At 59.4% G+C, this 21,999-nt stretch overlaps 2 protein-coding genes across 3 annotated transcripts; both read left to right on the top strand.

Moving 5' to 3' along the window:
- Positions 1-5,192, top strand: LOC116959682 (sperm-associated antigen 4 protein-like). The gene is made up of 9 exons (XM_032985072.2): positions 1-36; positions 860-921; positions 1,124-1,164; positions 1,294-1,399; positions 1,826-1,913; positions 2,459-2,559; positions 2,793-2,960; positions 3,299-3,388; positions 4,265-5,192. Exons 4-9 carry the CDS (start codon positions 1,382-1,384, stop codon positions 4,415-4,417), a joined length of 618 nt encoding a protein of 205 aa, XP_032840963.2. The 5' UTR covers positions 1-36; positions 860-921; positions 1,124-1,164; positions 1,294-1,381; the 3' UTR covers positions 4,418-5,192.
- Positions 5,193-8,265: 3,073 nt separating this feature from the next.
- LOC122152911 (sperm-associated antigen 4 protein-like) lies at positions 8,266-16,277 on the top strand. Of its 2 annotated transcripts, XM_042788139.1 has the most exons (12): positions 8,266-8,425; positions 8,929-9,008; positions 10,626-10,701; positions 11,056-11,123; positions 11,947-12,008; positions 12,211-12,251; positions 12,381-12,486; positions 12,913-13,000; positions 13,546-13,646; positions 13,880-14,047; positions 14,384-14,473; positions 15,350-16,277. In XM_042788139.1, the coding sequence occupies exons 1-12, from the start codon at positions 8,340-8,342 to the stop codon at positions 15,500-15,502; spliced, it is 1,119 nt and encodes a 372-aa protein (XP_042644073.1). In that variant the 5' UTR covers positions 8,266-8,339; the 3' UTR covers positions 15,503-16,277. The 2 variants fall into 2 exon arrangements, with proteins under 2 accessions (XP_042644073.1, XP_042644074.1); XM_042788140.1 differs by lacking the exons at positions 12,211-12,251; positions 12,381-12,486.
- The last annotated feature ends 5,722 nt before the right edge of the window (positions 16,278-21,999 follow it).

Raw genomic sequence — 21,999 nt, 5'->3', positions numbered from 1 at the left:
TGCTGATCCTGTGCTCCGTCCTCATAGCCGCCATCGGTGGGTACTTGCCCGCTGCTCACGGTAGCACACAGGCGCAGGGTGCAGGCTTCAGCGTGAGGGAGAGGCGTCGGAACGCCCGTGGGGACCTTCCACGTTCCCGCTGCTGCAGCTCAGGGAGCTCCCTACACGCAGATCCCAGCCGGGCCAAGGGCCACTGCGGACGCACGCGGCCTCCGGCAGCGCAGCCCGTAGGACCCTTTGGGATGGAGGTCCCTCCTCTCGCGCAGCTTTCCTTTGTGGACAGGCTGTGCAGAACCTGCGCGGGCCCGAGGGAATCCCTGGCGTAGCCAGCAAGGCTGCGAGGGGAGGCTGTCGGCACTTCCAACGCGGCTGGTGGGGTGGGGGCGTGCGTGTGAGAGAGGCGGACGGGCAGAGGCAGTGGGAGAGAACAGCCCGCGCAGCGGCGAAGGGGAGGTTGGAGAAGGTCTTTCTTTCACCGTCACGGCAGCGAGAGCCAGGCTGCAAGTGCGTGCCGGGGACAGGCACAGCTCCTGGGCGGCTGTGCTGCGGCTGCTCCTGCAGCCCCCTGCTCGGAGGGGTGCTGGAGGAAGCGGAGGCGCTGCCAGCCAGGGCCAGAGCCGGGCGTCGCTTGGGAAGCGGAGCCCAGCTGAAGTGAAGTTCCTTGGCGGTGCCGTGCAGGGGGAGGGATGGAGAGGTGGCTCTCTCGCAGCCCCTGGAGCCCGGTGCTGGTGCTCACCGCAGCAGGGCGTCAGCCTCTCGGCGAACCTCTTGCCGCCCTGGTGGGGGAGGAGACAGCGTGACCACGGGACTCCTCCGAAACACTGGTAAAATGACTGGCTCTGGGTGCTGCGAATTACAGGTGGTGCCTGCTGCGGAACCGTGCTGCCCGTGTGGATTCTGCTGGCCAAGGAGGTGCCACAGGTCAGTGACTGTCCGCGACTGTTGCTGTGGGACAGGACCGTCCTGCAGCGGAGCGCTGCTGGCGGCGGTTGTGTCAATCGCCGAGTCCTCCGTCTCCAGAGCCAGCAAATCGGCAGCAGCTTCGGCTGTGCCTTCCTAGAGCCACCGCCTCTAGGACTGCCCTGCAGCTCTGGGACTCAAAGGGAGAGCCTTTCCCTTTCAGGTGCTGCCGGAGCAGCCCGTGGGTGAGCTGAAGTCCGTGTGGTAAGAGCCCTCTCCTGGCCTGCAGCTCCTTTGGTGGGGTGGTGGGAGCCGGCCTTGTGCTGTTGGCACTCGCGTGCGTAGCAGCCGGGGCTTGAGCCTTTTGCTCCCTGACGAGAGCTGCTTCCCCAGCGTCTGCAGGAACTCCCTCGCTCTGCTGGAGACAGAGGCCCGGGAGGTGCGAGAGCTGAGGGAGGAGGTGGCGCGCCTGGCTGCCGAGATGAGCCGTATGAAGAAGGTGATCCTGCGCTTTGGGAAAGAGGGCTGGGATGAGCAGGGCCTGCCAAGGGTGCTTTTCCCCGGCTGCTGGTGGGGTTTTCCTGCTCGCTCCACCCAGGCATCCCTCCGCAGGGGTTTCGGGTTGAGCTGCTCTGCTCCAAAGCCCCTTTGGCCAAGTTTAACTGGGCGACGGCTGGCTGTGAAGGACTGACGAAATCCTTCTCCCGGAGTACCGGGGCCCCCGGTAGTTGCGGGCTGGCCCCGGAGAGCAGTGACACACAAGTGCCTTCCCAGGAGCATCTGGTTCTGGCAGGGCTGAGCCCGTCTCCAGGCTCAGCTGGGCAGCGTTGGGGGTGGCCGAGGCCGCGCGGGCCAGACCCACGCCCGCGCCGTGGCCGTGGCCATGGACTGGCCTGCTGATGTGGTCGTCTCCTGTGTTTCCCAGGAACTTCAGGACGCGAGAACGGCAACGTCTGCGATGCCTCTGGAAGAGGACGTCCCGAAGTTGGCCTGGGCTGTGAAAAGCAGCGCAGGTATGGATGCGGGCAGGCAGGTCTGGTGGTGCTGGTCTCCGGCTTGGCACTCCCGAAAGGAGGCCGCACCGCTCACTGCGCTCTCCGAGGCAGGGGGAGAGGAGATGAAGCCACAGGCCGCCAAACAGCGTGCCTGCGGCAGAGCGGGTCCCTTGGGCTCAGCCCAGTCCTGCCCTCGCGCCCCTCGCAGGTGCCCCGGCGTGCCCCTGCCACCGTTTCTGTGCCCTCCCTCTCCGCTGAGCTTTCCCGGGGGCCGAAAAGCAGTCGGTCGGGTCGTCCTTGGCTCCCCATGCAGCGGGGCCTTGGCTTGGGCCCCTGCCCTTCCCCCGGGGGCTTGCGGGCTCCCCGCGCCCGCAGACTGTCTCTCTGTGCAGCTGCAAATGACGCTGGCACTGGGCTCGGGGATCCCCTCCTTGTCTGCGTCGCATCCGCGGGCACGGGGCTGCGCGCAGGACTGGCAGGCAGCCCGAAGAAATACCCTGCGGCCACTTGTCCCTCTGAGCCCGGGGCCTCAGACAGAGTGGGCTGCGCTCTTCTCCCTTCAGGGTTCACCATCGACCTGCAGAGATTGCCCAGGAGCTCTGCGAGCCCCTGCGGAGTGTTCTGGTTCCTTTGCGGGCTGAAACCCCTGGATACTTTTGTGCAGGTACGCTAGCAGAAATCAGCCGCGCTGGCTCTCCTCTCCTCCGGTTGCCTCCCCCAGCTCCGATGGGCCCTTTGTAGATGGGGCGAGGCGCGGGTAGGGGAGGATGCATTGCTGCTGGGCAAGGAGAGGTCTTTCTGCATAGGCCTGACTCAGGGGCAGGGGATCAGCTGTCTCGGGACAGCTATTGTCCGTCCGGGGGAATTCAGCGAGTCCCCTCTCCCCTCTGCTTTCAGCCGGACGTTTCCCCGGGGTACTGCTGGCCTTTCCAAGCGTCTCGGAGCTGGGCGATCGTTAGGTTGCCCGCACAAGTCCAACCAACCGCCATCAGTGTGCAGCACCCCCTAAAGAAGTCCTCTGCGCTTGGGGACATCGGCAGCGCCCCCCGAGATTTCACCGTCTCTGTAAGTCTCTGCCAGGCACGCGGGGCGGGGACCTGGGGCCAGGGAAAAGCTGTAAGGGGGACTCGCCAGTCTCTGCGCAGCTGCCGACACTCACGCGCTGGTCTCTCCCGAACACGGCTGTGCCCTGAGGGGACACCTCAGGGGACGCGCAGGGTGGCGTCATCCCGTCTTAAGAGTTGCTCCGTGCCTTTTGGCCCAGCAGCTCAGCTCCACCGCATCCCGCGCCAGACTGCGCTGGAGCCCCGGCAGAGGGGCCGGCTCACGGGCACGGATCCGGCACGCGTGCTCTCTCGTGGCTGACTTGAGCCTGACCTGCTCCCCTGTGCTTTGTCTCCAAGGGAGTGGGCGAGGGAGGCGAAGAAGAAACTCTGCTCGGGTCGTTCACCTACGACGTGGAGAAAGAGCCGACCCAGACGTTCCTTCTGCAGGTACGGGAAGTGCGTGTGGGCAAGGGGCCAGGGCAGAAAGGCAGGCTTGCCAGCAAGTCAGTGGCAGGAGGGTGGCCGGTCCCTCCTGGGGCGGGGGCCCATCCTTGGCTGAGAGAGACGCGGCAGGCTTCGGAGGGCCGAGCAGCGCCCAACAAAGGCGGCCAAAGCCGAGCGAGACCCAGCTCCGTCGGCCCCACGGGCGTGCGGGTCCCCAGAGCTCCCCGCCTACGCCGGCTGCTTCTGGCAGAGCCAGCCACGGCCCTGCCGCCCCACGGGTGCTGCGCGCTGCCCTGAAGCGCAAGCGTCGGGTGGCGACAGCCCACCTGTGGGCAGCCCCACGGAGATGCCCCGCAGCCCGTTGCAGGGTGGCTGGCATCCCCGGGCCTGGGCTCTGCTGGGGCGGCAGGTGGAGGAGCTGCGGGGTGCTGCCACGGCCCACGCGCAGGAGCGCTCCCTGGCCACTCTGCCAGCACAGGGGCCGCAGCGAAGGGAAGGAAGGGAGGGGAAGGGAAGGGAAGGGAGGGGAAGGGCTGGTGGCACGGGGACCGAGCCCAGCCGGGCAGGCGGTGGCAGGGAGGGCACCCCGCACCTTGCGCCAGCAGCAGCACCCTCCCCAGGCTCCATTTCCTCCCGCAGCCAGCAAGCCTCACGTTTCCCCGGCGGCCCGGCCCGCTCTCTGAGGCCGGGTGTTTCCCTGCACAGGCACGGGGGTGCTGGGTGGGAGAAGGGAAGGAGAGAGAAGCTGTCCCCTCGGCCGTGCGGGAGCTGTGCCTCCCGGAGCAAGGGCCACGCTGGCAGAGGAAGACGCGCGGGGCCTCCTGTCGCTCCGTGCGCTCCAGCAGTGACACGTCTCTTTTTGCTGCGTTTCCTTTGCAGAACAAGCCTCACGGTGCCTTTCGGTTCATCCGACTTCTCATAAATAGCAACTGGGGGGAGTCGGACCACGCCTGCATTTACCGCGTGCAGGTTCGTGGAAGGATAACGGGAGCGGAAGCCGTCGGCCAGGCACGAGGAAACCTTCTCAAGTGAAAATCAAAACCGAAGAAGGGCAGCAGATCCCCCCCCCGAGCATAGGAACGCGGCTGCGGGTCTGGAGCAGAGCCGTGTCCGTTCACAGGCCCCCTCCAAGGCCACATGGGGCCTAGGCACAGCGGGGAGCCTGGGCGGACCTGGGACACGTGTGGAGGCCTGGGCTGGGGAGGGAGGGGGGTGTGTGGCCAATATCACCCCCAGGAATTCCTTGCTCAACCAGGAGGAATCCCCCTGCTTGGTTCAGAGGCACAAGCAGCTGCTCGGACTGGCCGTGCCTGGCGTGGGGGGCCAGTGTTGTCTGGTCCCGGGGCGGCTGGATCCGGCTGTGACACTGGCTCAGGACGGCGGCCGCCAGGCATCTGGTCCGTGCCCACCGGTGTGGCAGCCCCACGTAGGACCCTCCCGCGAGGAGCAGCCAGAGCCACGGGGGCGCTTGGAAGAATAGAAACGTTTTGGGGGCTTGCTTTCCTCGTTCCTGAGAGAGGGAGTTTACTAGCCGTGGGATTGGCAGAAATCCAGGAGGAGGATGTGTGCGTCCTCAGTTTGTGTAGCCTAATCTCTGGCCTGGGGTAACGTCAGAATGGGGCTTTTGTAAGAGCTGCGGGACCACGCAGAAGACTCCAGGCAGCACAGCGGAAGGGGTTAGGGCCCGGTGGACCGCCAGGCTTCCAGCTGTGTTGTGCCTAAATAGAGTGAGAGCTATTTGTAGTCCCTTGGCGACAGTACGAATGCGTAGCCCGGTCAAATAAAATCTGCACTGATTTCTTCCAAACGCCGTTCGGCTTCTCTTCTTCTACAGCTAGAGGCCGCTTGCTCCAAAGTCAGGCAAGGATTTAACAGTCAAAAATGGTTTCCTGAGGTATCTGGTCGAAGGCTCCCCTGGTGCTCTTTTCCCCAGAGAGAGGCTCGTCCCGGGTGCGGCTGGGATAGGGTTAATTTTGGCAAGAGGCTGGCAGGGGGCACAGCCAGGGTCGCTGCCCCAAAGTAGCCAAGGGGATATTCCATACCACAGGACGTCCCGCTCAGTATGTAACTGGGGGAGCTGTCCGGGGACTGGGGGAGGAGGGATTGCGGCTGGGAAGGGGGCTGAGCGTCAGGTTCCGGGTGGTGAGCAATTGCATTGCGCACCACTGGCTTTATGTGTTCTTCTGTTAGTAGTGTTGGTATTACCGTTTCTTCTCTCCGTGTGTTGTCCCACTAAAGTCTCCTCCTGCCAGGCACGAGGGGTGCTGCTCGGTGCTGGTGGAATCACCCCAGGGACGCAGTGCCTTGGCAGAGGTGGCACAGCCCCCCCAGGTGGCCTGTGCACCCGGGTATGTAGGTTGTCGTGGTTTGAGCCTGGTCGTCAGCCAACCACCGCAGCTGGTCACCCACCCTTCCCTCTCCCCGCCTGGGGACGGGGGAGGGAATTGGAGGGGTGAAGAGAGACTTGCAGGCTGAGGTAGGATCAGTTTAGTAAGGGCAAGAAAACGGGAAGAGGGATGATAGTAGGGAAAAAAAAAAAAAAAAAAAGAAATACATAGACAGGCAATGCACAACGCAATTGCTCACCACCCGCTGACCGCTCCCCAGCCCGTTCCCGGCCAGCGACCCCGAGATACCAAGATCCCGCAATCGCAATCCCGGGAGCGAGCGAGAGAGAGCCCCTTCCCGACCACCCCTCCTCTCTACAGTGAGCGTGGCGGTCCATGGTATGGAATATTGCATTGCCCAAGTTGGGTCTGGTGCTCGGGCCGTGCTCCCTCCCTGCTCCCTGTGCCCTGGCGCACGGGCAGAACAGGGAGAGTTGGGGAGTCCTTGGAGTCTCAGTACCAGCTGGAAACAGCCGTGTGCTACCAGCGTTCTTCTCACACCGAAGCCGAATCTAAAACACAGCACTGCTCTAGTTACCAAAAAGAAACATTAACTCTCTTCCAGCCCAAACCAGGACCCGGGTGTGGGGGGGGCAGCCAGCGCCAGGCCTGCCCATCACTTGGGAAGTAGAGCCCAGCTGAAGCAGGGCTGCTCAGGGGCACCGTGCAGGGGGGCGGGTGGAGGGGTCTTCCCCCAGGCCCTGGAGCCTGGTGTTGGTGCTCGCCACGGCAGGGAGGGGGAAGGGGGAGTAGCTGTGGGGGCGTGAGCACTCTGGCAGGATCTCTTGGGGAGGTGAGTGATAGCTGGTGCCTACCAGCTGCCTCCTTGGGCTTCTCCCTCCCCTCCGGGCAGCGCCGCCAGCAGCTCTCTGCGGGGCCCCTTCCGCGCTACCAACGGCTCACCTCTAGCAAGGGGTAAGGTACCGAAGGAGGTGATGCCTCAAACAAACTTTGACAAGTTGTGGCCCTTGTAAGTAGTCTAAGGAACACTGCCCGGGGAAGCGCAGAGCGTATCGAAGGGTGCGCATCTGCACTACCTTGAGGTGTATTGCCGAATCCCTTCGATCAGCTTCAGAGGGGTGAGACAGAGACCGAGTGGAACCAGGTGTCGGGTTGATGCCTACGCTTTAATTTATGACCGTGCCCTTGAAGAAGTGCTAAAAAGATCACTAAGAGAAAGGCTGGGTAACTGTCCAAGAAGCAAAAAGTGCGGAAGAAGTAAAGGTGGGAGGGGGGAGCCCGACCACTGACTCCATAGGACGAGGGGGTTGGTGCACCCCATTCCCCCTCAGTGCACACGCAGAACCCATGCTCCACCTTCTCCTGGTCTCTCACGGCAACGAGTTCACAGAACACCTGCCTCTCTGTCTCGTCTGCTCATCAGCTGACACGATGAACTTAAAAGGACACAGAAAACTTTGCTGGGTGTGCACCGACCCCCCAAGGTTACTGAACCTGAGACAATGCTGGAACCTGGGGTGGTGATCCAGATACTCTGACTCCCTTTCTCTCTCTCCTTTGCTTTTCTTTCCGTTTTTTCTTTCTCATGGATTTATCAGGAGGAGGCCACGTTGCTTACCATCCTTTCCCAAGCCGACGTTGTTTCTACCACAAGTAAAACATTTGAACCGATCCTTTGGTGTCGTTTCACCTTAATTTAACCAGACGGGATCACAGAACCTTTACGACTCCCTGGGCCCCCAGTCCAGCTCAGAACCCAAGGGGCTGCCCGTTGGTGCTGAGCACAGACTAATGTCCCTCTTGGCAGCTCACCGCTCCACCAGAAATGTCCCTTAGACTTCCCAGAGCATCCGGGTCTCCAGGGGCTCTGCTCGGAGCCCATGACTAGAAGATAAGAGGGGAAAACTTGTGCATGAGGATAGAAACACTTTAACAGGGGAAGGGAAGAGAGAAAATCATGCAAGGCACGCAACAGGAGCCGTGCCAGGAAATCTGCAGCGTCCCTCCCTCCCCATCTCCTGCCCGCTGCTGGCCCCGTCTGTGAGGTCCCAGCCATGACCAGTGACACGTCTCTTTTCGTTGCGTTTTCTTCGCAGAATACGCCTCACGGCGCCTTTCTGTCAATCCGACTTCTCCTGAGGAGCAACTGGGGAAAGTCAGGCTACACCTGCATTTACCGCGTGCAGGTTCGTGGAAGGATATCGGGAGTCAATGCCATCGGCCAGGCACGAGGAAACCTTCTAGCATGAAAATCAAACATGAGAACAATGAAATGGGCTGTGCCAGGAAATCTGCAGCGTCCCTCCCTCCCCATCTCCTGCCCGCTGCTGGCCCCGTCTGTGAGGTCCCAGCCACGACCTCACACCACGCGGGCCCAGGCCTCTGTGATGTCAGGGCCTTGCTCAGTTCTATGGCACTCGGGGCCACGATTGCCCGGCTGGCGGCAGCTCGCTCCGTCCTGGTGGCTGTGTGCCCGTGGCGGGAGCGCATCTGCCAGGGGTCGCGTGGAGCTTTTGCCCGAGTGGCCGTGCCTTGGGCAGCCCAATCTCCTGGGGCTGAAGGAGGAGGGGCTGTAATACTGCAGGGGAGCTTGCTTACTGCCCAACATGAGGCAGAGGAAGGCTCCCCCAAAACCACAAGGGGCACCGAGAGCCCGTTCACGGAGGAGAGCTGGCAGCGAGGCGGAGAATGCGTACGTAGGCGCGGGCTTTGCTCCTTCTGGGGCCCTCAGCTGCGGGGCAGCACACAGGCAGAGCCTAACGCGGGGCCGGTGGGGATGCGGCGGGGAAGCTGGCAAGGGCTAGAAGCAGAGCAGCAGCCGCGGGGCTCGGCAAACTGGCCGAAAGCCCCTCTGGCCCCCCGGGGCCGAGCCCCGGAGCGCTGCTGCTGGCGCTGCCTCGGGGTCCTGGCCCGGGCACCGGGGATATCCCTGCTGCTCTCCGGCACAAGCCGGCGCCGGGTGCCGGCCGCAGGCACCGTGCGGGTGGCTCTGGGCAGCCTCTGGCAGAGCCGGGGGAGAGCTCGGCCCTCTCCTTGCCAGCTCTCTGCTGGGGGGAGCGGCCCCGGGGGCGGCGGTGGTTCTGGGGACCTGTCTTCTGGCCAGGGCCTCTGCGCCGGCAGCTGCCGCCTGCCTCGGATCTCACGGCGTGGAGACGGCGCACAAGAAGAAAGCCCCGTCTTTTTCCTCCCCCGCAGGGTCACCCACTCGCCGGCGGAGCGGGCCGCGGCCCAGCAAGGGCCTGCGAGCTGCAGGGACAGCTCTCCAGCCAAAGAGAGTAAGGAAGCTCAACACTGCTTCGAAACTCCTCCGCAAAGTCCTCCGGCACGCACCCCCAGAGCTCCTCTGCGCCGCAGCCAGGGGAGATGGTGCTGGCACGGCGGCAGGGGAGAGAGGACTGCCGGCTGCCCTGCTCCGGGCATGGCTCCGCCCCAGAGGTTTTTGGCAGGAGCTTGACTCAGCAGGGGAGGGCGAGCGCTCCCAGCCCGTTATTGGCACCTGGGCGCAGGGCAGGCAGCTTTCTCAGGAAAGATGCCCGAGATCCTCCCCCGGCTACGCGGGGGGCCTGGGGTGGAAGGAGCCAGCGAGGGGTGAGGAGCAGAGGCTGCCTGTCAGCCCGTGCTCAGGGCCCGGCCCGACAGCCCTGCGGAGCCAGCGTCACCGTGCTCCCAGGAAGGCCCGGGGCCCTCTCGGCTACGGCACCGCCACGCAGCTGGCCACCCTCTCCGCGGCCTCGCGGGACCGTGGGGCAGCCGTGGGCTACACCCAGCTGCTGGCAGCCCGGAGGCCAAAGCCTCGCGCCGCCCTCCTGGGGGAGCCCGAAAGCGTTAACGCCGCAGAGCTCGGGGCGGGGCGGGGCGGGGCGGGCAGCAGGCGCGCAGCTCTCGCCGGACGCGGGGGGCGGGTCGGAGCGCGCGCGGGCTCGTGTGGCCGGGCAGGGCGGCTCAGTGTATGTGAGGAAGGGGCTTCGCGAGCACCCGCAGAGCGGCGCCTGCGCAGAAGAGCAGGAGTTCCAGGCGCCGACGAGGTGTTTGCGAGCCACCGAGGGCCCCGAGGGGGCGTGGCCGGCGCGGCCGAGAGGCGGGGCCAGGGCCCGAGCACCGCCCTTTTCTCCGCCTCGCACGGAAACGAGCCCACAAGGACCCGCCCCCCCGCCTCGCCTGCAAATGCGCCGCAGTGCTTAAGGAGCGGGGCGCCGGGTCTCGCCGTGCGCTCGCTGCCGGGAAGAAGGGGAGCAGGCGCTGGAGCGGGAGCAGAGGTGTCGCTGGAGCCCGGGGTGGTGCTGCGGCACTCCCTTCTCTTTTCCTGTCTTACTCTCTCTCTCTCTCTCTCTCGTGTCCTGTGGGCTGTTCCGCCCTCTCCACACTAGCAGGGTTTAATAGCCACCACCGAATACTGTCGACAGAGCTTTCGTGGGGTTGAAATGGCTTTCGAAGGTTTAATTTGCTTCCGTTGACATCCGCCTTCTGCTGTTAACGTAATCTGTGATCTCCTGTTTGGTGCAGCATCGCCTTGATTTAGCCCAACGGTATCTTGGGCTAGGTGGCAGGGTGGGCTGTGCAGGATGACCCCCTCTGTCAATAACAGACCTCTCGAGGGGGAGGCAAGTCCGTCTGCCCCTAGCCACCGTGTCTCTGAGGACTAGCTAGAACTCCGGGGGATTCCTGACTCTTACAAAATGTCCCCTGGAATGCAAGAGTGCCGCGCCTGCGAGGGGACCCTGCCGGGCCCTTGGCTCCCAGGGCGCACCCAGCTGTCCTCTCTGCGGGGCAGAGCCCTGGCCCTGGGGAGGGAGTGCGTGGGACCAGCGCCCGCCTCCCCGCAGGCTGCGACAGGCGTCCCAGCGTGCGGCCCCAGGAAGGGTCCTCAGGCGCTTCTCTGGTTTCTCTGGCAGGCTTGGTCTTGACCATTTCCAGCAGTCCGGCGCAGGTGTCCCCCCAGAGATACCTCGGCACCGGCATCTCCACCCTGTGAGTGCAGCGCGTGTCTGGCGTGGACACGGAGCGGGGTACCGGTGGGTCGGGGGGGGCTGGCAGTGCTCCGGCCCAGGAGAGCGTGGCTCCCGCCGGCAGCATGCCGGGGCTGGGGCAGCTGCTTGGAAAGCAAGGAGAGCAAAATGCCCCTCGGCAGCCCCACTCGGCACGCGTGTCCGTGCCCAAAGCCTCGGCTGCCAGGGAGGCGCCTTGGGCACAGCGGAGTGCTCAGGGCTGGGGCCGAGCCTCTGTGGGAGAAGGCTCTGCCGTGGGAAGTGCCCCCCCCCCCCCCCCCGAGGAGTCTGCCCCAGTCCCTGAGCACCGGTAACGCCAGGACTCCCTCTCTTCCAGGCAAGAGATCAGCGAGAAGAGGAGCAGGCTGCTGCTGATCCTGTGCTCCGTCCTCATAGCCGCCATCGGTGGGTACTTGCCCGCTGCTCACGGTAGCACACAGGCGCAGGGTGCAGGCTTCAGCGTGAGGGAGAGGCGTCGGAACGCCCGTGGGGACCTTCCACGTTCCCGCTGCTGCAGCTCAGGGAGCTCCCTACACGCAGATCCCAGCCGGGCCAAGGGCCACTGCGGACGCACGCGGCCTCCGGCAGCGCAGCCCGTAGGACCCTTTGGGATGGAGGTCCCTCCTCTCGCGCAGCTTTCCTTTGTGGACAGGCTGTGCAGAACCTGCGCGGGCCCGAGGGAATCCCTGGCGTAGCCAGCAAGGCTGCGAGGGGAGGCTGTCGGCACTTCCAACGCGGCTGGTGGGGTGGGGGCGTGCGTGTGAGAGAGGCGGACGGGCAGAGGCAGTGGGAGAGAACAGCCCGCGCAGCGGCGAAGGGGAGGTTGGAGAAGGTCTTTCTTTCACCGTCACGGCAGCGAGAGCCAGGCTGCAAGTGCGTGCCGGGGACAGGCACAGCTCCTGGGCGGCTGTGCTGCGGCTGCTCCTGCAGCCCCCTGCTCGGAGGGGTGCTGGAGGAAGCGGAGGCGCTGCCAGCCAGGGCCAGAGCCGGGCGTCGCTTGGGAAGCGGAGCCCAGCTGAAGTGAAGTTCCTTGGCGGTGCCGTGCAGGGGGAGGGATGGAGAGGTGGCTCTCTCGCAGCCCCTGGAGCCCGGTGCTGGTGCTCACCGCAGCAGGGCGTCAGCCTCTCGGCGAACCTCTTGCCGCCCTGGTGGGGGAGGAGACAGCGTGACCACGGGACTCCTCCGAAACACTGGTAAAATGACTGGCTCTGGGTGCTGCGAATTACAGGTGGTGCCTGCTGCGGAACCGTGCTGCCCGTGTGGATTCTGCTGGCCAAGGAGGTGCCACAGGTCAGTGACTGTCCGCGACTGTTGCTGTGGGACAGGACCGTCCTGCAGCGGAGCGCTGCTGGCGGCGGTTGTGTCAATCGCCGAGTCCTCCGTCTCCAGAGCCAGCAAATCGGCAGCAGCTTCGGCTGTGCCTTCCTAGAGCCACCGCCTCTAGGACTGCCCTGCAGCTCTGGGACTCAAAGGGAGAGCCTTTCCCTTTCAGGTGCTGCCGGAGCAGCCCGTGGGTGAGCTGAAGTCCGTGTGGTAAGAGCCCTCTCCTGGCCTGCAGCTCCTTTGGTGGGGTGGTGGGAGCCGGCCTTGTGCTGTTGGCACTCGCGTGCGTAGCAGCCGGGGCTTGAGCCTTTTGCTCCCTGACGAGAGCTGCTTCCCCAGCGTCTGCAGGAACTCCCTCGCTCTGCTGGAGACAGAGGCCCGGGAGGTGCGAGAGCTGAGGGAGGAGGTGGCGCGCCTGGCTGCCGAGATGAGCCGTATGAAGAAGGTGATCCTGCGCTTTGGGAAAGAGGGCTGGGATGAGCAGGGCCTGCCAAGGGTGCTTTTCCCCGGCTGCTGGTGGGGTTTTCCTGCTCGCTCCACCCAGGCATCCCTCCGCAGGGGTTTCGGGTTGAGCTGCTCTGCTCCAAAGCCCCTTTGGCCAAGTTTAACTGGGCGACGGCTGGCTGTGAAGGACTGACGAAATCCTTCTCCCGGAGTACCGGGGCCCCCGGTAGTTGCGGGCTGGCCCCGGAGAGCAGTGACACACAAGTGCCTTCCCAGGAGCATCTGGTTCTGGCAGGGCTGAGCCCGTCTCCAGGCTCAGCTGGGCAGCGTTGGGGGTGGCCGAGGCCGCGCGGGCCAGACCCACGCCCGCGCCGTGGCCGTGGCCATGGACTGGCCTGCTGATGTGGTCGTCTCCTGTGTTTCCCAGGAACTTCAGGACGCGAGAACGGCAACGTCTGCGATGCCTCTGGAAGAGGACGTCCCGAAGTTGGCCTGGGCTGTGAAAAGCAGCGCAGGTATGGATGCGGGCAGGCAGGTCTGGTGGTGCTGGTCTCCGGCTTGGCACTCCCGAAAGGAGGCCGCACCGCTCACTGCGCTCTCCGAGGCAGGGGGAGAGGAGATGAAGCCACAGGCCGCCAAACAGCGTGCCTGCGGCAGAGCGGGTCCCTTGGGCTCAGCCCAGTCCTGCCCTCGCGCCCCTCGCAGGTGCCCCGGCGTGCCCCTGCCACCGTTTCTGTGCCCTCCCTCTCCGCTGAGCTTTCCCGGGGGCCGAAAAGCAGTCGGTCGGGTCGTCCTTGGCTCCCCATGCAGCGGGGCCTTGGCTTGGGCCCCTGCCCTTCCCCCGGGGGCTTGCGGGCTCCCCGCGCCCGCAGACTGTCTCTCTGTGCAGCTGCAAATGACGCTGGCACTGGGCTCGGGGATCCCCTCCTTGTCTGCGTCGCATCCACGGGCACGGGGCTGCGCGCAGGACTGGCAGGCAGCCCGAAGAAATACCCTGCGGCCACTTGTCCCTCTGAGCCCGGGGCCTCAGACAGAGTGGGCTGCGCTCTTCTCCCTTCAGGGTTCACCATCGACCTGCAGAGATTGCCCAGGAGCTCTGCGAGCCCCTGCGGAGTGTTCTGGTTCCTTTGCGGGCTGAAACCCCTGGATACTTTTGTGCAGGTACGCTAGCAGAAATCAGCCGCGCTGGCTCTCCTCTCCTCCGGTTGCCTCCCCCAGCTCCGATGGGCCCTTTGTAGATGGGGCGAGGCGCGGGTAGGGGAGGATGCATTGCTGCTGGGCAAGGAGAGGTCTTTCTGCATAGGCCTGACTCAGGGGCAGGGGATCAGCTGTCTCGGGACAGCTATTGTCCGTCCGGGGGAATTCAGCGAGTCCCCTCTCCCCTCTGCTTTCAGCCGGACGTTTCCCCGGGGTACTGCTGGCCTTTCCAAGCGTCTCGGAGCTGGGCGATCGTTAGGTTGCCCGCACAAGTCCAACCAACCGCCATCAGTGTGCAGCACCCCCTAAAGAAGTCCTCTGCGCTTGGGGACATCGGCAGCGCCCCCCGAGATTTCACCGTCTCTGTAAGTCTCTGCCAGGCACGCGGGGCGGGGACCTGGGGCCAGGGAAAAGCTGTAAGGGGGACTCGCCAGTCTCTGCGCAGCTGCCGACACTCACGCGCTGGTCTCTCCCGAACACGGCTGTGCCCTGAGGGGACACCTCAGGGGACGCGCAGGGTGGCGTCATCCCGTCTTGAGTTGCTCCGTGCCTTTTGGCCCAGCAGCTCAGCTCCACCGCATCCCGCGCCAGACTGCGCTGGAGCCCCGGCAGAGGGGCCGGCTCACGGGCACGGATCCGGCACGCGTGCTCTCTCGTGGCTGACTTGAGCCTGACCTGCTCCCCTGTGCTTTGTCTCCAAGGGAGTGGGCGAGGGAGGCGAAGAAGAAACTCTGCTCGGGTCGTTCACCTACGACGTGGAGAAAGAGCCGACCCAGACGTTCCTTCTGCAGGTACGGGAAGTGCGTGTGGGCAAGGGGCCAGGGCAGAAAGGCAGGCTTGCCAGCAAGTCAGTGGCAGGAGGGTGGCCGGTCCCTCCTGGGGCGGGGGCCCATCCTTGGCTGAGAGAGACGCGGCAGGCTTCGGAGGGCCGAGCAGCGCCCAACAAAGGCGGCCAAAGCCGAGCGAGACCCAGCTCCGTCGGCCCCACGGGCGTGCGGGTCCCCAGAGCTCCCCGCCTACGCCAGCTGCTTCTGGCAGAGCCAGCCACGGCCCTGCCGCCCCACGGGTGCTGCGCGCTGCCCTGAAGCGCAAGCGTCGGGTGGCGACAGCCCACCTGTGGGCAGCCCCACGGAGATGCCCCGCAGCCCGTTGCAGGGTGGCTGGCATCCCCGGGCCTGGGCTCTGCTGGGGCGGCAGGTGGAGGAGCTGCGGGGTGCTGCAACGGCCCACGCGCAGGAGCGCTCCCTGGCCACTCTGCCAGCACAGGGGCCGCAGCGAAGGGAAGGAAGGGAGGGGAAGGGAAGGGAAGGGAGGGGAAGGGCTGGTGGCACGGGGACCGAGCCCAGCCGGGCAGGCGGTGGCAGGGAGGGCACCCCGCACCTTGCGCCAGCAGCAGCACCCTCCCCAGGCTCCATTTCCTCCCGCAGCCAGCAAGCCTCACGTTTCCCCGGCGGCCCGGCCCGCTCTCTGAGGCCGGGTGTTTCCCTGCACAGGCACGGGGGTGCTGGGTGGGAGAAGGGAAGGAGAGAGAAGCTGTCCCCTCGGCCGTGCGGGAGCTGTGCCTCCCGGAGCAAGGGCCACGCTGGCAGAGGAAGACGCGCGGGGCCTCCTGTCGCTCCGTGCGCTCCAGCAGTGACACGTCTCTTTTTGCTGCGTTTCCTTTGCAGAACAAGCCTCACGGTGCCTTTCGGTTCATCCGACTTCTCATAAATAGCAACTGGGGGGAGTCGGACCACGCCTGCATTTACCGCGTGCAGGTTCGTGGAAGGATAACGGGAGCGGAAGCCGTCGGCCAGGCACGAGGAAACCTTCTCAAGTGAAAATCAAAACCGAAGAAGGGCAGCAGATCCCCCCCCCGAGCATAGGAACGCGGCTGCGGGTCTGGAGCAGAGCCGTGTCCGTTCACAGGCCCCCTCCAAGGCCACATGGGGCCTAGGCACAGCGGGGAGCCTGGGCGGACCTGGGACACGTGTGGAGGCCTGGGCTGGGGAGGGAGGGGGGTGTGTGGCCAATATCACCCCCAGGAATTCCTTGCTCAACCAGGAGGAATCCCCCTGCTTGGTTCAGAGGCACAAGCAGCTGCTCGGACTGGCCGTGCCTGGCGTGGGGGGCCAGTGTTGTCTGGTCCCGGGGCGGCTGGATCCGGCTGTGACACTGGCTCAGGACGGCGGCCGCCAGGCATCTGGTCCGTGCCCACCGGTGTGGCAGCCCCACGTAGGACCCTCCCGCGAGGAGCAGCCAGAGCCACGGGGGCGCTTGGAAGAATAGAAACGTTTTGGGGGCTTGCTTTCCTCGTTCCTGAGAGAGGGAGTTTACTAGCCGTGGGATTGGCAGAAATCCAGGAGGAGGATGTGTGCGTCCTCAGTTTGTGTAGCCTAATCTCTGGCCTGGGGTAACGTCAGAATGGGGCTTTTGTAAGAGCTGCGGGACCACGCAGAAGACTCCAGGCAGCACAGCGGAAGGGGTTAGGGCCCGGTGGACCGCCAGGCTTCCAGCTGTGTTGTGCCTAAATAGAGTGAGAGCTATTTGTAGTCCCTTGGCGACAGTACGAATGCGTAGCCCGGTCAAATAAAATCTGCACTGATTTCTTCCAAACGCCGTTCGGCTTCTCTTCTTCTACAGCTAGAGGCCGCTTGCTCCAAAGTCAGGCAAGGATTTAACAGTCAAAAATGGTTTCCTGAGGTATCTGGTCGAAGGCTCCCCTGGTGCTCTTTTCCCCAGAGAGAGGCTCGTCCCGGGTGCGGCTGGGATAGGGTTAATTTTGGCAAGAGGCTGGCAGGGGGCACAGCCAGGGTCGCTGCCCCAAAGTAGCCAAGGGGATATTCCATACCACAGGACGTCCCGCTCAGTATGTAACTGGGGGAGCTGTCCGGGGACTGGGGGAGGAGGGATTGCGGCTGGGAAGGGGGCTGAGCGTCAGGTTCCGGGTGGTGAGCAATTGCATTGCGCACCACTGGCTTTATGTGATCTTCTGTTAGTAGTGTTGGTATTACCGTTTCTTCTCTCCGTGTGTTGTCCCACTAAAGTCTCCTCCTGCCAGGCACGAGGGGTGCTGCTCGGTGCTGGTGGAATCACCCCAGGGACGCAGTGCCTTGGCAGAGGTGGCACAGCCCCCCCAGGTGGCCTGTGCACCCGGGTATGTAGGTTGTCGTGGTTTGAGCCTGGTCGTCAGCCAACCACCGCAGCTGGTCACCCACCCTTCCCTCTCCCCGCCTGGGGACGGGGGAGGGAATTGGAGGGGTGAAGAGAGACTTGCAGGCTGAGGTAGGATCAGTTTAGTAAGGGCAAGAAAACGGGAAGAGGGATGATAGTAGGGAAAAAAAAAAAAAAAAAAAGAAATACATAGACAGGCAATGCACAACGCAATTGCTCACCACCCGCTGACCGCTCCCCAGCCCGTTCCCGGCCAGCGACCCCGAGATACCAAGATCCCGCAATCGCAATCCCGGGAGCGAGCGAGAGAGAGCCCCTTCCCGACCACCCCTCCTCTCTACAGTGAGCGTGGCGGTCCATGGTATGGAATATTGCATTGCCCAAGTTGGGTCTGGTGCTCGGGCCGTGCTCCCTCCCTGCTCCCTGTGCCCTGGCGCACGGGCAGAACAGGGAGAGTTGGGGAGTCCTTGGAGTCTCAGTACCAGCTGGAAACAGCCGTGTGCTACCAGCGTTCTTCTCACACCGAAGCCGAATCTAAAACACAGCACTGCTCTAGTTACCAAAAAGAAACATTAACTCTCTTCCAGCCCAAACCAGGACCCGGGTGTGGGGGGGGCAGCCAGCGCCAGGCCTGCCCATCACTTGGGAAGTAGAGCCCAGCTGAAGCAGGGCTGCTCAGGGGCACCGTGCAGGGGGGCGGGTGGAGGGGTCTTCCCCCAGGCCCTGGAGCCTGGTGTTGGTGCTCGCCACGGCAGGGAGGGGGAAGGGGGAGTAGCTGTGGGGGCGTGAGCACTCTGGCAGGATCTCTTGGGGAGGTGAGTGATAGCTGGTGCCTACCAGCTGCCTCCTTGGGCTTCTCCCTCCCCTCCGGGCAGCGCCGCCAGCAGCTCTCTGCGGGGCCCCTTCCGCGCTACCAACGGCTCACCTCTAGCAAGGGGTAAGGTACCGAAGGAGGTGATGCCTCAAACAAACTTTGACAAGTTGTGGCCCTTGTAAGTAGTCTAAGGAACACTGCCCGGGGAAGCGCAGAGCGTATCGAAGGGTGCGCATCTGCACTACCTTGAGGTGTATTGCCGAATCCCTTCGATCAGCTTCAGAGGGGTGAGACAGAGACCGAGTGGAACCAGGTGTCGGGTTGATGCCTACGCTTTAATTTATGACCGTGCCCTTGAAGAAGTGCTAAAAAGATCACTAAGAGAAAGGCTGGGTAACTGTCCAAGAAGCAAAAAGTGCGGAAGAAGTAAAGGTGGGAGGGGGGAGCCCGACCACTGACTCCATAGGACGAGGGGGTTGGTGCACCCCATTCCCCCTCAGTGCACACGCAGAACCCATGCTCCACCTTCTCCTGGTCTCTCACGGCAACGAGTTCACAGAACACCTGCCTCTCTGTCTCGTCTGCTCATCAGCTGACACGATGAACTTAAAAGGACACAGAAAACTTTGCTGGGTGTGCACCGACCCCCCAAGGTTACTGAACCTGAGACAATGCTGGAACCTGGGGTGGTGATCCAGATACTCTGACTCCCTTTCTCTCTCTCCTTTGCTTTTCTTTCCGTTTTTTCTTTCTCATGGATTTATCAGGAGGAGGCCACGTTGCTTACCATCCTTTCCCAAGCCGACGTTGTTTCTACCACAAGTAAAACATTTGAACCGATCCTTTGGTGTCGTTTCACCTTAATTTAACCAGACGGGATCACAGAACCTTTACGACTCCCTGGGCCCCCAGTCCAGCTCAGAACCCAAGGGGCTGCCCGTTGGTGCTGAGCACAGACTAATGTCCCTCTTGGCAGCTCACCGCTCCACCAGAAATGTCCCTTAGACTTCCCAGAGCATCCGGGTCTCCAGGGGCTCTGCTCGGAGCCCATGACTAGAAGATAAGAGGGGAAAACTTGTGCATGAGGATAGAAACACTTTAACAGGGGAAGGGGAGAGGAAGGGAGGAGAGGGGATTGGAGGAGGAGAGGAAGGAAGGCAGATACTGGCGGAAGACATGACAAAAATCTATTTCAAAATTGTGTGTTACAGTGGATTTCTTCTATATAAACTAGCTTGAAAGCCAGATTAATCTTATGCTAGTGTTAAATATTACATACAGGTTTTTTATACAATGTAGAAGATACTCTGTGTCTAAGCTACTGAATCTTATAATAAATTAATAAATTATAGTAATGTTTTTCTATAACTATAGTGGGTTTTGTTTTTTTAGCAGCCTTCTTCCTGCATGTATACACTGATAAAAAACCACAGCACAGCCTATTGTCACAGATTATTTTCTCCATAATTTCATTACTCTTGAGTATCAAACCATTCAAATCTGGAACAGTGACAGGTTGATACCAAGTAAGTATTGAAAAACATTACTTTTTTAGAAAATATATTTTGTTAACATTATCACTTTTATACTTTCTGATCTATAAATAATTAATTTCCAGGTAGAGATTATGGTAATTGCAGTTGTGCTACTACCATCTGTGATGTTCTGGGTTACCCTTTGTGATTTCTAGTAAGTATCTGTATTTTACTCTCTCAACATTCTTTTCTGGTGAACCGGTCTTCTGAATGAATACCTCAAAAACATTCCGTTATCCTTTTTTAGAAGACTCTTTTAATGACAATATTACTATATAGACCTATAAGCCTTAAAAATAAAAAGGCTTTTGGAAGTTGCTGGAGGTGTTTACTTGTTAAGATAATTATAAATTTTTATTAGAATATTTATTGTATCTTACTCTGCTTTAGTCTGACTAGCAGTCAACCTAAGTTGTCAGTAAACAAAAGTTCTCTGTGGTCTTAGGCTGTCAAAACTTGACCTCAGTTTTCAATCAGGAAGAAGAGATTATTCCATGTAAAAATGGAGAAACCCAGTATAATGGTAGCTGGTCAAGATCATACATAAAGAAAGCTCACAACTCACAACTGTATACAGCCTCACAACTCATGAAACCCATTAGCTGAATGGTGGCTCAGATGAACTTTATTGCGCCAACCTGAATCTCTCAACAGCAGCATGTTCTCATGTGTTTCCAAGTGGTGATATATTTTTTATGGAGAGATGTTTCCACGGATACTCTCACCGGGCTATTGTGCACTCTACATAATACAGCCCCTGCTATTTCAGTGTAAGAAAATACAGTGAAAGACATTAAATAGATGATACACTGAATCCAATGTTTACATGTTCTGACCATGATCATTCCTCACTCGATTTTAGTCACTATTGAATGACCAGAATGGTGTCTTGGCACCCAGATGACACCAAATTCTCCACTGACATCACACACTCCCCAAGAAAATGTGGGATAATTCCACTGCAGATGTCTTTTCATTCTTACACGAAAAAGTGTAAGAAAAAATTTAGCAATATCTATTCTTACAAATGGTCCATTTCTTCTATAGTACCTGTAGACTCATGTGACTGGCCTCAGTTTTTTGCACCACTTCAGTAAAGTGAACAGACACGGTAAGCGTTCAGGTCTTAGCAGAAGAGTTCACTCATGCTTCACACGCAAAGTAAATGCACCGTTCCTAACCATAAGCTACTAGCATGTGGGATTTAAATACTACAGGTACTTTCTAGTTGGAAAACAAAACCCAAAGCAAATATGGCAAAACATGCTGTAGAAGCACATGTGGTGCCTGAGGAAAAAAAAATAAAGTGTCATCTGTTAGTCACTAAAGACAGATTACAAAAAGCTAAAACTTTGCTTCATCACTGACTGGGTAGAGTGTACTATATAAATGTTACTTTGATAGAGAAATAAAGCAAAAAACTGTTAGAGCCATTTTTTCCTGTCTGACTTTATTATATAAAGTTTAACAGAAAACATGAGCTTTATAGTTAATGCAATGTTTACACAATGTTAGAAGCAAATTATTGAACTTTGTGTTTTCACAGATTGAAAATATTAAAAGTAAGTTTATTTTTTTTATAGAATCAAATTCTATATTATTTAAAATCTAGCACAGATGTTTAGTTTTTTGTTTGTTTTTTTTTTGTTTTGTTTTGTTTTTTTGTTTTTTTATTATTTCCTTATTCTGACTTTCTACTAAAATAGTTTATCAGTCTATATTAGGACCAAAGACACTGTGTGATCATTTTATGAAATATATTATAAACAACATGTTAGACTTTCTCATAGTGGAGTCAAAGCTCAAGTTTTCTGCTGTTCAACACATTTATCAGCTGTTTATATACACTGACTAATAGTTTTATGCTTTTCTTGACTAATTCATATTATAACCATCAGACACTTTTAACAAGGTGATGTGTATGTTTATGGCATAGAACACAGGTACAATTTAACTACTTGATCATGGTCACTCCTCAACAGGGAGATGAGACCAAGAGGTCCTTTACTGCCAAAATCTCTGTCATTCTGTGAATAAAGGTGCTGGTAGTGAATATAGGAGAAAAATGAACACCTTGCTTTTTTTTCTACTAATATTTCTCCCCATGGGAGAAAAGAAAGTTATTTGGTAGGATTTTCCTTAGCTTCGGTCCTGTTTTGTATTCGTATTCCACAGATTATCCTCTAATTACCTATTCATGTAAGATCCAGATACATTAATAATAATTGTTAGATTATTTTTATAAATTAAGTCTAAAGAATATAAATTAATCACATTCAGACCTAACTTATAAAAAAGTTGCATGATATTAGAAATGAGCAGAAATGCAGTCCAACACTGTGGCTGGGCAGAACAAGTATATGAAGCAGATAGGTGAAACTTGGATATGTAATAGATTATTTTTTCATTTACAGACCAAAACTAATTTACATAATTATTGCCCCTCTAATAAATGTGCTTTAAAAAGAAATATTACTTAGCAGGATGACTAAGACTCACAAAAGGAATATGACTGTGAATACAGAAATGCAATTCTAATAACTTACCGCTTAAAAGCAACAGGAATTAAAAAGCACTTTTTTTTTTTTTTTTTTTTTTTTTTCACAAATAGGACAGTAAAGATTGTAAGAATCATTAGTATAAGATGCAGGAGATGTAGTAGAAGAGTAGAACAAGAATCACCTGCACACAAATAATGATCCTTCCATACTGGTCTCAAATGCATTCATGTAAAGCAGATGCAATACTGTCTTCTTGAGTTTACGAAATGAGCCAAAACCAGCTACAAGAGATGTGAATTATTTCATATTGTACT

The sequence above is a fragment of the Tyto alba genome, unplaced genomic scaffold (assembly GCF_018691265.1).
Source record: "Tyto alba isolate M040663 unplaced genomic scaffold, T.alba_DEE_v4.0 Super-Scaffold_13, whole genome shotgun sequence".
NCBI lineage: Eukaryota > Metazoa > Chordata > Aves > Strigiformes > Tytonidae > Tyto > Tyto alba.
This window is presented reverse-complemented; position numbering and strand designations above follow the sequence as displayed.

Excerpts from the sequence above, each read along its gene's own strand:
- LOC122152911 (XM_042788139.1), top strand. The coding sequence starts at position 8,340 with ATGAGGCAGAGGAAGGCTCCCCCAAAACCACAAGGGGCACCGAGAGCC. Across the intron at positions 9,009-10,625 it reads CAGCTCTCCAGCCAAAGAGA|GCTTGGTCTTGACCATTTCC; the intron begins GTAAGGAAGCTC and ends TTTCTCTGGCAG. Across the intron at positions 14,048-14,383 it reads CCCGAGATTTCACCGTCTCT|GGAGTGGGCGAGGGAGGCGA; the intron begins GTAAGTCTCTGC and ends TTTGTCTCCAAG.
- LOC116959682 (XM_032985072.2), top strand. Across the intron at positions 2,560-2,792 it reads CCCTGGATACTTTTGTGCAG|CCGGACGTTTCCCCGGGGTA; the intron begins GTACGCTAGCAG and ends CTCTGCTTTCAG. Across the intron at positions 3,389-4,264 it reads CCCAGACGTTCCTTCTGCAG|AACAAGCCTCACGGTGCCTT; the intron begins GTACGGGAAGTG and ends TTTCCTTTGCAG.